We start from the raw sequence: 12,819 nt of genomic DNA on the forward strand, positions 1-12,819 counted from the left end.
GGGGGGGGGGTCTTCCATCATTTTTCTTAGCTAGAGGTGGGCAAAATCCGGATAAATATCCGGAAAATCGGATAATCCTCAATAAGTACATTATCCGAATTCAGACTCTTAGCTCTCTTTCCTGACCTGTTTGCCGAAGTGAGTACACCCATTCGTTGAAGTGATGCTAACCCGTTTGTCAACGTGGTTCTAACCCGTTTGCCGAATCGGTTCATAACATATTATTTACCGAAGAGGTGCACTAACATATTATCCGGATTTTGTTAAAGCGACTCATTGCCCAGCTCTACCCTTTGCCTCTATTTTTGCCCATCAATACAGAAGTCATCGCCGGCGTCTGGGACTGGGGTGAAGAAACGGTTAGGCGTCTCTCTGCCCCATACAGGAGACCCGAGTTCGATTCCCAAGTGGGGGGGAGGGTGGGGGGGATTTGTACCGCGTATCTTGGTCGTTTTGTGAAATGTGGAATCGCCCACGGTCCGGTTGGTCCTGATCTGAATCGTGTCGATGGAGGCGTAAAAACACATACACTTTCTGTTAGTACGTCAAGATCCACTGTCTCAGACCCTCGCTGAACTTTACGTCACACACACAGACAGAGTACGCATACGTGTATGATATGATTTTAGTTTAGTTTTAGTAAGGTTCTACGGCGCTAGCACCTGCATAAGGTTCTAATATGAGCGCCAAGGGGTGTTGTTGTTTTTTTAATAGTAGAGGTTTTACGACGCTCGCAACTGCATAAGGTCATATGAGCGCCAAGGGGTGGATGTCAACAGAGAAGTCTTTACAGGGAATCAGGCTTACTCTGCGCACCTCTCTAGTTTCAACAGCACGACGTCTGTTTCGACTTTCAAAGGCACCCAGCCGGTCACAAGAGTGTGACAAACATACAAAAGAAATATAGGGAAAAGACGATAGTAAGAATTAGGAAAGAAAAAGCAGCAGTTCCCTGTTGTAGTTCAGACACAGTTATGAGCGTGACATTGTTGAATCAGCCCATTTACAATTCTACTGTGCGTAAGAACGAGAAATGTCCCCCCTTTGGGAATGGCCTAAAGACACTTCAGTCAGTGGCACCGCCTCTGGGAGTGCCAAGAGGTGGATGTCAACAAAGAAGTCCGAACGGGGAATCAGGCTTACTCTGCTCACCTCTCTGGCCTCAACAGCACAAAGTCTACTTCGACTATCAAGGCCCCCTGAAAATAGCAGTTCAAAAGAGAGAGACAAAAATACAAAAGAAGTAAAGGAAAAACTACGATAGTAAGGATAAGGGTACAAACACAGTTCCCCCTAAGTTGTTCTGGCACAGTATGAACATGATATTGATAAATCAGCCTATTTATAATTTTACTGTCCACAAGAACATGTTAATAATATCCCCCCTTTGGGAATAGCTTCAGTTAGTAGCACTGCTCTGGTAGGGGATAAGTGTATGATGCTCTATCGATAAGCGCAGACTACTAAAAACAAAAGTGGCTCGATATTTGATGATGTCATTGGGAAGTATCCAGTCCATTTATGGTAGTAAGCATCTTACGCCACTTGCAATACAATAAGTTCATATAAACGCCGAAGAATAAAGAGTTTTACAGGAGAATAACAAACACAAAAAGTAAAAGCGGAGGAGAGATGAGGACAATAGATGTTTGACAGGAAAGAAGAAGCAATCTCTGGGCTCCTGACTCTTTCTGCAGCCTTTCTACTGCTACTCCATGGCTCCTTCTTACTGCTGTCTTTCAGCAACAATCCTGATTTTAAGGTACAAAAGATCTAACACCTAGCCTTCTCAGATAAGCCCAAAAATCTCGGAAGTCCTGTGCGCAAGTTGTGAACGTTAAATCCCTTGGTGGTCCAAAATCGAAAAGAGTAGTCTTCCTCCATCATCCAGGCAAAATTCAAAACCAATTCCTAACAAACTAAAAATATCTAATTATTCTAATGTATCCCGAGTGCTCATATGACCTTATGCAGTTGCGAGTGCCGTAAAACACTTACCAAAACAAAAGCGAAGAAGCAAACAGCACCAGAGCACCCGTCAACCACCCACCAAAGTCACCCTCTTGAACAAAGACCAGCATTGTCTAGGGCACAATGACAGGGATAAATGTAAATTCTGGAAACACCCCCATGAAAAGAAGAGGGACACAACAACAGAAGCAACATTTAGTGTATACTTTCAAAAGTACAAAAACACAAATTTTCATCATTCCTTCTGAATGTATTGTGATATAATATGTAAACTACAAACGTACCTCAATACAAGCATGTAATGATTTCAGAAATCTGGATAAAGAAAGTACTTGTACACATGCACACTCTTTGGCAGGATTTGGCTTGGGATAAAATAACATCAATAAATCTGACAGCAAGCCCAGAGAAAAGGGCTGTTTGTGTGTGTGGGGGGGGGGGGTGAGGGAGTGGAGACATTAGGCAATTACCTGACCAAGAGGAGGGGGCAGCGGTGAGAAGTACAGATAAAACAAGGAGAAGCTATATGACGCAAAGTATGGTAAGAGAACAACAGAAAATCTAAGAAGAGCAAGAAGAGAGAAAAACTGAGAAACTGCATAGAGCAGGGAAAGCGAAAAACAAAAAAGCTAAGAAAAGCAATAAGAGAAAAATACAGAGAAGGTTAAAAAAAAAAAAAGAGAGAAGCTCCAGAGAGTGGAGAGAGAGAAAAAACGGAGAACCTATGTAGAGTAGGGAAAGAGAACAACAAAGAAGCTAAGAAAATCAAAAACAGAGAAAAACAGAGGAACTATCTCCCACTAAACATGTAGTACTTGCAGAACTTGCAGAACTTCATTGTGGAAAAGGAAGGCAAACAGTCGTGACTAATATAGACACTTCACCATCCTGACTCAATACTGAAATAGTCTGGTTTCAAAATCTCTCTTGCATCACTTGTAAATATTACAAATCTAACAACAAAGGCTTTCAACAATAGCAGAAAAAATTCATGTTGAGTATTTCAATAACTTTCTAAAATATGTAGGCTACTGATTGAATGTATTTCTTAGCCTATACAAAACCTTTATGGTCATGAAAGTACCGTAAAAACAATTGCAGAAAGCATTCAACATGCATAAAACAAAAAACATTGAACGCATTTACACTTCAGCAAAATATCACATGCAAAAACTAAACTTATAGTAAAGTTGTTCCCGCATCCGATCCGGACATTGGGGATTGCCTTGTTAGTGAGACAACTTCCTGAGCCTTCGGCATATTGTGGTAGGGTGGCTAGTTCCTTTCCACACCGCCTTTACTTCCTCAACTCGAAGTCAGGCATCCACTATTGCTGGGTGGGCAGGAGGGGGAAAAAAAATCCGGCATCCGAACCGAGACTCGAACTAGGACTTTCCGCTTCAGAGACGAGCATACTAACCGCTCCGCCACCGGACCCTCAAACTTAACTTACTTCGGATAATTAATATCCCATACACAGACATAAATGGAAACCCTCCTCTGGTTATATCACATAATGGACATAGACTTGACCATAAACTCTCCTCCGACATATCATATCATGGACAAAGACATGAACATTAACTCTCGTCCGACATATCATATCATGAACATAGACATGAAAATTAACTCTCCTTGACCTATCACATCATGTAATAGATACAAGAATCAATTCTCCCCTGATATGTATGCCACATCATGTACATAGACACATATATATATCACATCACATTGACTTAGAAATTAACTCTCCCCTGAAGGCCACTCCCCTAGTACCAGGTACAGTGGAACTCAAGATTCAATAAAAACTCGGATTCAACGAAAAGAGATGGAATCTCCATTGTTTTTAATTATTAAAATCAGTAAAACTTAACTCGCATTCCACGAACACATACATGAGCAAGCTCGACCTCAAGGAAGTCCTTGAAGGACGAATAGTCCCAGCTGACGTGGCTTCATTCATTTTCCTCCTGCAATGAACCTTATCTATTCCTGGAAACCATCCATGGCGCCTGCATCGTGAACCATTATTCCATTAGCACATTGTTTATATAGTTGGGAGGCCAGCACACATGTGACTGTGTGCATGAGTCTTGGGGAAGTGGGCACAAGCAGTCAGGGAATGGAACTTTAATAGAGATACAAACACGTCAGTCATATTTTTACCCCGGCTACCGATCAATATTACAAAGATAAGCTAGTTTTGACATAAAGATCAATGTAATGAACTGCGAGCTGCTCTGTGGAATCAAACGTTGTCATATGCTAGGCTCTACACAGCAACACAATTTGTTCAGTAAACATAGCTTCATATCTGACACAGGCAAGGATTTGAACAAATCGGCCCTTTTGCACAGTGTGTGCTTAGTAGAGTTCAGTCTGGAATTTTCCAGCACTTCTTTGGATCGGCATCAAAGAAACAAAAATGCCTCTCATTTCAAACCAAACAAATCTTAACTGAGGAAGTAAAAAAGGGACATAAAAGCAGGCATTTCAGGGTAGCCTACCACTTATTACTTCCCTTTATTACAGGCTCAGTGCCAGTTATTATCTTTTTTTTGTTTAGTATAGGGTTTTACGGCGCTCGCAACTGCATAGGTCATATGAGCGCGCGGGACACACCTAATATTTTTCAGTTGGTAGGAAATTTGGAATTTTGCCCGGGTGGCGGCCGAAGCCTACTCTTGTCGATTTTAGACCACCAAGGGATCTTTAACGTGCGCAACTTGCACACGGGCCCTCCGAGATTTTTCGCCCTTGTCCGAGAAGGCTAGGTGTAGATCTTTCCTACCAGAAGATCAGGGGTGTGGCAGAAAGACAGCAGTTAGGAGGAGCCAAGGAGTAGCAGTAGAAAGGCTGCAGAAAGAGCCAGGAGCCCAGAGGAGGGGGCAAAGGAGGTGAGGGGGTGGGGGCAGAAAGTGGAAATGAAAGCAGACAACAGAACATTGTTAGAGATCAGGAAAGGATGGAAAAGGAGACAATTTTAGAGAAGAAAATTTTTTTGGTCGCTACCCGGAATCGAACCCGGGACCTTTGAATGAGAGGCCAACACCTTAACCTCTAGGCCACGAGAGCCCCCTAGTTATTATCTACAATCTATACAAAAGCCTCATATTTGCTATAAATAACAAACACTTTGATTGAACGAAATTGAAAGTCAGGTCCGATGACTTCATTGAATCCGAGTTCCACTGAAGTGAGAAAAGGCTATTTTTGTGTTCATCGTGCTTCCGCGGATCTAGAGTTGCAATCTCCATTCCATCATCACAAAGTGGAACGAAATAAGTCAACACACTGAAAATCATCTCAATCTAATCACAACTCAGCTCATAGTGACCTACCTTTCCATTTTTTTATTTTTTTTCTAAACCTCACTGCATTATTATCCACCCACCATCCCATCTAGTTCCAACTGAAATGTCTATCTCTTTAGATTCTCCGTATACACAATGGCATGTGTTATCACTGTGTTCAGTACATTCATGGGAAATAAATATATCTGAATGTGATGAAATCATCATTCGTCAACAACTGAGAGGTATATTAATTAAAGGTTACCTCAAAATTGAGGACGTTGTAAAAATCCTAAGGCTTTTTCATTTTTCAAGCAATTTCACTGTTATTTGGTAAGATTAAGATCACCAACTACTACAATACAAAACTTTTGTCTGCAAGAAAACTGCATGTTGCAATCAATTTGTTTTAGTTGCTTATTTTGTGTGAAAAATGCACAAATTTTAGCGGGGGGGAAGCTATTAACAAATTTCCACAAAAAAAACTATGAAGACTATGCTCATGCAGTGTTGACAATATGTTGCAATATGGCTGTGAAAAACATCAAGCAAAATTTGATCCTTTTAATAAAAAAATGTGGAAGCCTTTGTATTTTTAGTAACAAAATCTTACGAAATGAGACAATTTACTTAATCCATAAAAATAGTGTGGAAAAAAAAGCAACCTTCACATAACATTCCCCTTAGTTGCCCTGGAATGATGATTCTATAACCTGGTAGCATAGAGCCCATGCTAAAACCTATTACACATCACCGGCATAAATTCCATCACAAACAAAACACCTTCTTATTGCTTTCCATAACCTGGTAAACAAAAGACATTCATGCCAACAGTCAGAGATGTGCTATCATAGAGCTGCCAGACAGAAAAAACTGTAAGAAGAACAACTTTATGCGATTAAAAAACAGTAAGGTAAAAGAAAAGTATACCCATCTCCCCCATCCCCCCCCCTTTTCTCCCCCCACCCTATATCAAACTGCTTGACCTAAGGAACAACATCTGGGGTCATTATGGAGTTCACAAAGAGGAAGCAGGTACATCTCACAGAAACAGGAAACAGCGCGTTGTGATCTTTGTGTTTCCCAAAGATGTGGGCAGCAAAACTTTATACTTTTGTCACCACCAGCCTATTTCCCCCACCCATCACCTTGGAGTACATGTAATTACAATCTCATCCCCAGCACCCGACACGCAAAAGTTTACTTTCTTGTAACCGACCAAATCTTGTTTTCTCATGTTATGAGTCTTGTTGTACATCAGCTCTGTGAGAACGGGAACACGACGGCCGCAGGCGCTGTCAGCCAACTGGTGGTTGTACTCAAACTGACGTGGGCCCATATCGTGGGCATGACGGTGTGGCAGCCCCTGGGCTCTCCGTTGACGATAGTCTCTCTCTGTGTCCTCGTTCATGGACTCCTCATTCGGCAGGGTTACCACACCTGTTAGCACCGCCCTGTAAGATTATAGCAATGAGTCAATCAAAAGTCTGGGTAAAGAGAAACACATCAAAATAATAACCCCCTTTAAGCCGTGACCTCCTGAAGCTAATATGACCCATCTGCCTGACCTCTGAATGATTTACCTATATTCTATGAAAATGCTTTACCTTTCACCAAACCACACACTCACAACTTTCACATTTACACAGACGTCTTGGCAAGACCTCAGCTAAAGAAAATGTAGCACAGCTGTTCTGATTGGCTGATAAATAAAGACTTTTAATATCCCACTTGGTCTAGTTCACCAGTGGTTAGGGGCTTGGGCACATACTTGTCACTGGTGGCCAGTGAGTATTCTCATCACAGGCCTTGATACCAGTACTGCCAGCAGATTTGTACACATCCTGGGCAGATACTTAGGTATTAAGGACCCCTTTTGACAGGAGATCCCCATACAAGGAACTTAAGAAGAGAGATCTGTATGATAAAATCAGATCAGGTCGGAATATGGTGCTGGCAAGCGCACACAGTATTAAATAGACATCTGCATTGCTTCATCAAATTGACATTTAGGGCCTACAACATTGATCCAGGCACCAACAAAAGATCACATCCTGCAATGTCATGTGGTACACAGAGCCTCCTGACTACTGATTGACTTTTGGATGCAATTTTCATCAAATGCACCTGATAGTGACTTACAAAATCAACACGTTTGATTTTGGGAAGAGAGAATCAAATTGTGACTTTGAACACTATCTTTACATCTAGACAGTAGCAGAATACCACATCCGCAGTGAAATTTACAAGACACGTAACAATGAAAGTGAACAGGTCCACTTTTCCTCCTCACGTCAACACATCGCAACCTCAGTGCTTTGTTGTCATATCTCCATTTTTTTAAACAGTAAAAACAGTCCATAACAAAGAGTGAGCTTAAGAAGAAGTCACATTTTCAATGTTTAAAAAAATGGAGATGGGACAAGAAAGCACTGAGGTCGCGACGTGTGTTTCACCTTTCTGGTGTGTCCACATCTGCTATCTGGCGTTGAATTCACTACCCCCACATTCCTGTGCAAGCGTGCGTCATTTCTGATTATGGCTGTCTTGTTTTGTTTTTCCTCCCACATGAAGCAGAGGTCAGTCACAGAGAAACAAGTCTCTTTAAGGCTCTTCTCATTATCCCACTTTACAAAACTCATCTTTCACACAAATCAAACGGGGTCAAGTGTTTTTAAGATGGAATCTGCATAAACCTACCATCATAGAAAAGGAATCATGACATATTTACTTCAATTTATTCTTCAAAGAACAAACCTCACATTTTCAGTTGATTCTGAAAGAACAATTCCCATACTTTCAAAAAGAGTTTTTCGATCTGCGTAAATGATGATAGTATAGACTTAACATAAGTTAAGGACTACTTGCAAACATTCTGAGTGGTCTTCTTGGGTCGACCTGCATGTCGGCGCTCTTGGACAGATCCAGGGGCTTGATGGTGCTGCCTCAAGCAGACAATGTCAGAGTGTGACACTGCAAGCCCTCTGGCAACTTCTCGGGGTCCAACTTCATCCTGCAGCCACGCCATAGCTCTGGCACGATCAAAGTTTCTCAGCTTTCATCTTGGTGGCATGTTGATGCTATACTGGATTTTGCGCAAACGATGGCATATATTGCCACCAAAGTGAACACACTTCGAGACCGTACGTCCGTTTATGACGTGCATCAGAAATTTTAACTCAGGAATGTCCATGGTGTCGCATACAAGTCGATAAAAAACAGCAAATTTGGCTAAAATTCCCAAAAGATTTCCATGCTGCACGTGGTGATTTTGCTGCTATAGGAAGCTTTGTAGTACGCATTTAACACTTTCAGAGCAAAAAAAATCAGAAATTTTTCCTTGCTGACTTTTTTTCGGATTTTTTCAAAATCAGGGCTGTCTGTCAAGGTTGTCCTTAACTGATGTTGAAGTCTGTATGAACACTATTTATTCTGCTGAAAAACAACACTTTCACTTGGTCAATGTCAAAACAATCTCAGCACAAAATATCTCTATTCTTCTTCTTCCCAAGCACAAGTTGTGCTTCTTGAATGGTTATCTGCAGAATCTCTAACCCACAAACAAACTGGATACACACTGAAAAGAGTGCATAATAATTAAAATTAAATGCATATTCCACAAATTTGACTGTTGCTTGTCTAGACCCAAAGTCACAAGATTAGAACATGTTACTTTAGAGCCCTTTTATTTCAATTTCAACACAACATCTCTTATACAGATTTCTGTTAACTCCTTATCTCAGGCAAGCCAGCAGCTCACAGTCGGAACTACTGTGATGTTGAGCCACCGGCAGTGGCTCGGGCACATTCCTTTACGACAACTTCGACGTCAAATTACTTTTCAGCAATAGCCAAAAACAGTTCTCTTACTCTTTTACTGGGAGCTCATTCATTAGATGAAGAACTATCAAAATACGTTAACCTATTTTGATTTTATGACCAATTTAGTGATGTATTGTCACTTTAAGATTTCATACCAAAAGAGCTCGGGCATAGTGGGTTTAACACCCCCCCCCGGAGATAAAGAGCTATGTCGTGCCCAACAACACAGATATCACATCAATTTGAAAAACCTGAAAAAAAATGTAAAAACCTTTAAAAAATGAGAATCAAACCTGAAGTATTGAGCCTGAACGTCAAACATCGGGAACGGAACAATCCTTTTGCAAACGCCTATGATGCCAAAATTTGGGTATCCAGTGTGTATGAGGTGCTTGTAAAGGGGCATAACCCTGTTGTCGTCCACACGTAGGCCAACTTCTGGAGCCACAAAACTGTAATCATAGTGGTAGCCTGTACAATACATGAGAGCATCTGCACGGACAGAGCTGCCGTCGCTGAAGTGAATAACCTCTGGATCCAGCTTGGCAATCCCTGGCCGCTGATGCAGATTTTCAGGCATATTGGGGAATGGCTGCTTGTTGTGACTGAGATACACCTGAGATGAGGGAATAATGTTAATGAAGTGGCGGCCGCTTAAACCAAACATCTTTAATCTGAAAACATCTATAAAACAAAAGAAATAACACCCCTGATTCTTTTTCTTCTATTTGAGCAACCCCTGTAAATTTCCGTTTATGCAAAGTCCACTGTATATTATATCAGAGCGTCCAGACATCGAACAGTAGAAAAGAATCATCTACAATAGCTATCTACTACTTGCAATTTGCTTTCTTCACATTTTTCCGAACATGTCGTATATGTATATGTATTTACAAGTACAAAGTTCAATTCCCAAGTGAGGAAGATAGTCTATTGTGTATCTCCGAGCACTGGTTGGCCCTGGCAGTCAAAGTTGAGGCAGCCTGCCCCCTAAATGATCTCCATTTTGTTGATGTGGGGTAGAAATAATTGAAATCACAAGAACGCCGTAACAATGTTATAGACTACTGAAGTCTCCCTCCCCACTCTGAGGGGAAATTGAAGTTGCCTGTTTGTGGACTAGGTATATCACCTCTTCTCAAAGCAAGCCATCTTCATTTTGAAAACGAGCAACATATTTTCCTAGAAATAAAATATGAGAGTTTGTCTCACACAAGTTCACAGAGCTGCAAACAACTTTTAGCAATGTTTCTGTCACTCTACAACACAACGCTATCACTGAATTCTATACCCAAGATTCACAATTTGGTTTGTTTGTTTGAGAAAAGAGAAGCACATCGGTACAATTATGGAATCATTTCTAATCCCTCGTTTCACTTTCAGTACAATATTATGTAAATGACTATTTACCTTTTTATGTATTTTTGTTCACCTACTAATACATAAAGTATATCGCACAATATATTTGTATGTACTCTCTCAACATTTTGCGTATGTGTGATGAGAGAAAGGGTGTGTTTGTGTGTGCTGTTCTTTAACGAATTTGTATTTGGATTTATGCAAACAACAAGAGCTGTACACAAGGGAAAAGATGCAATAAAAATGATCTACATTGTTATTATTTCTTCTATTTGTGAACTTTTCGTTCATTTTTATAAGTACAACTCTTAAAACTTGATGTGTTAAAGGTTAGTATAAGCCAAGACTACATTTCTAAGACATAAATAAATACGCATGTTGAGCTTTGAACCAATTTTTTGTCAGTTCCTGGGGGGAGGGGGGGTTTCAAATTTTAGATCTTTCCACCCAAATTTCAGTCTTAGATCAGACACAGACACTTTCAAAATTTTAAGTGAATAGTACTCAGGAGAGTCCCCACAATGAGACGGTAAAAAAAAAGTCAAAATGTTGAGACCCTGACACATTCCCAATTCTTGCAGTTGCAGGTGTCTTAAGAAATTAAACTCTGACTTTTACTAAAGAAAGCAAATACAACCAAACAGGAACTTAGACCCTGGAACCTTGTGACCCGATCACAGACAAAATCTATAAAAAGTCTATGAACTTTGCCCTAAAGAATATGGAAGACTTGCTGTGCAATAGATGTTGGAAATCATATCACTTAAATAGCAATCAATGTTTTTATCCTAAAAATTTATAAATATTTCTAAAGCAATGAGCCTTACATCAGTGTAATATCTATAGCTCAAAATACAGCAAATTCAATTAGACATGTTATACTGTAACTATACAGCAAAAGAGAAGTAATTCCCTCTTTGTACCGTAATTCGTAAACCCCCGTCAATCCTATATCCCTTATCTCCCTTTTCAGTTTCCATCTGCCTGTCTTGCATTTGCCCCACACTAAAAAAAAAAAAAAGGGGTTAAGCCCCGGTTACATGCAACGATATATTGTATCAGATTCGTCGTATGAGAGAACTGTCCGTTTTATCGAACTGTGTTGTTTGTTTACACGTTTCAATCTATCATTAGGTTTTCTTTCGATTGAGGAGATTCCTCGTCATAAAGCCACCATGTCTCTTTGCGATGACAGCAATTTTCCTGCTCTCTACATGAAGGTTTTGAGCTCTAGACCTAATGAATTGAAAGGCGAACACTGTACCTGTAGATCACGAGAGCCCTCCCCCCCCCCTTCCCCTGTACATTTTGATTTAGCAGAACAGAGTCTTTAAAAAAGGGTGGCCACACTAGGCCTAGGCCTAGGCCTACCACCGCATGTTGTGTGTTGAACCGGAAGCTAGATGTGCAACGCACCGAGTGACCTTGATGCACAGCTTCACCATTGATGATCAACTAAATAATAAAATTGCTAAAATATATATAATTAATAACGCACCAAATCAGGTTCACCGCGAGCAACTTTGCTTATTTTGAGACGCTGATTCCGAATATGAAATCAGTTTTTACATATGATAATTATTTTAAACATTTTGAGCCCTGAGTTTAGTTATGCATGGCAGCAAATTTCAAAGTGAATCTACATCACAGCGCGTCTCCCTCAAGTGTGACCGTGATCGCACGGAAAATATCAAGCAGCGCTTGATTTCTCGACCGAGTCTCCAAACCATCGTTCAATCGTCCAAATTTTGCACAATTTTGTGGTTACACGTAACGATTTATCATATGGTCACTATATCGTCCAGTTTTTGTGCAATTTATCGTTACATATAACCGGGCCTTTACTTATGTCATCATGCTTTTTTTTTTCACTCAAACAAACAAAGACTAAGGTACATGGAAAAACAAACACATGCAAACACAAGCCTAAGCACACATACACGCACTTACATGTACACAAACAAATGGACATAAACAAGCACACACACAAGCACACATACAAGCACACACCCAAGACAACACTAACTAACCTCCTTGGCCACAGATGCCAGCTCAAGCGCTATATCCTGCCCTGACGCGTTTGCCCCAAGAATGACCACTGTCCGGTCCTTGTAAACATTGGGCTCCCGATAGTTGTGGCTGTGTACAACCTGGCCCACAAATGTCTCCTTACCAGGAATGTCTGGGATCATCGGTATTGCATAGTGACTGAAAGAAGACACACAAGAACAGGGACCGTCAAAAATTGTTTCTTCCATCGCCCTTCCCTCATCCCCCCTTCTCTCCCTCAACCTCCTTCACCTACTCCTCCAACTTTAGAGAGTTAGAGAGTGAGACGTCTCCTCCTCCCCCTCCTCCCCCTCCTCCTCCCCCT

The 12,819-nt window shown here is 40.9% G+C and overlaps 1 protein-coding gene across 1 annotated transcript in view; it reads right to left on the bottom strand.

Moving 5' to 3' along the window:
- Positions 1 to 4,967: 4,967 nt before the first annotated feature.
- Positions 4,968 to 12,819, bottom strand: part of LOC101846227 (flavin-containing monooxygenase FMO GS-OX-like 4) — a 16,083-nt gene continuing 8,231 nt past the window's right edge. Inside the window, exons 5-7 of the mRNA XM_005103597.3 lie at positions 12,476 to 12,653; positions 9,380 to 9,702; positions 4,968 to 6,718 (exon numbers count right to left, since the gene is read on the bottom strand). Coding sequence (XP_005103654.1) covers positions 6,409 to 6,718; positions 9,380 to 9,702; positions 12,476 to 12,653 — 811 coding nt within the window. The 3' untranslated portion in view covers positions 4,968 to 6,408. The remainder of the gene's footprint in view (positions 6,719 to 9,379; positions 9,703 to 12,475; positions 12,654 to 12,819) is intronic.

The sequence above is a fragment of the Aplysia californica genome, unplaced genomic scaffold, assembly GCF_000002075.1.
Source record: "Aplysia californica isolate F4 #8 unplaced genomic scaffold, AplCal3.0 scaffold00381, whole genome shotgun sequence".
Classification (NCBI taxonomy): Eukaryota; Metazoa; Mollusca; class Gastropoda; order Aplysiida; family Aplysiidae; genus Aplysia; species Aplysia californica.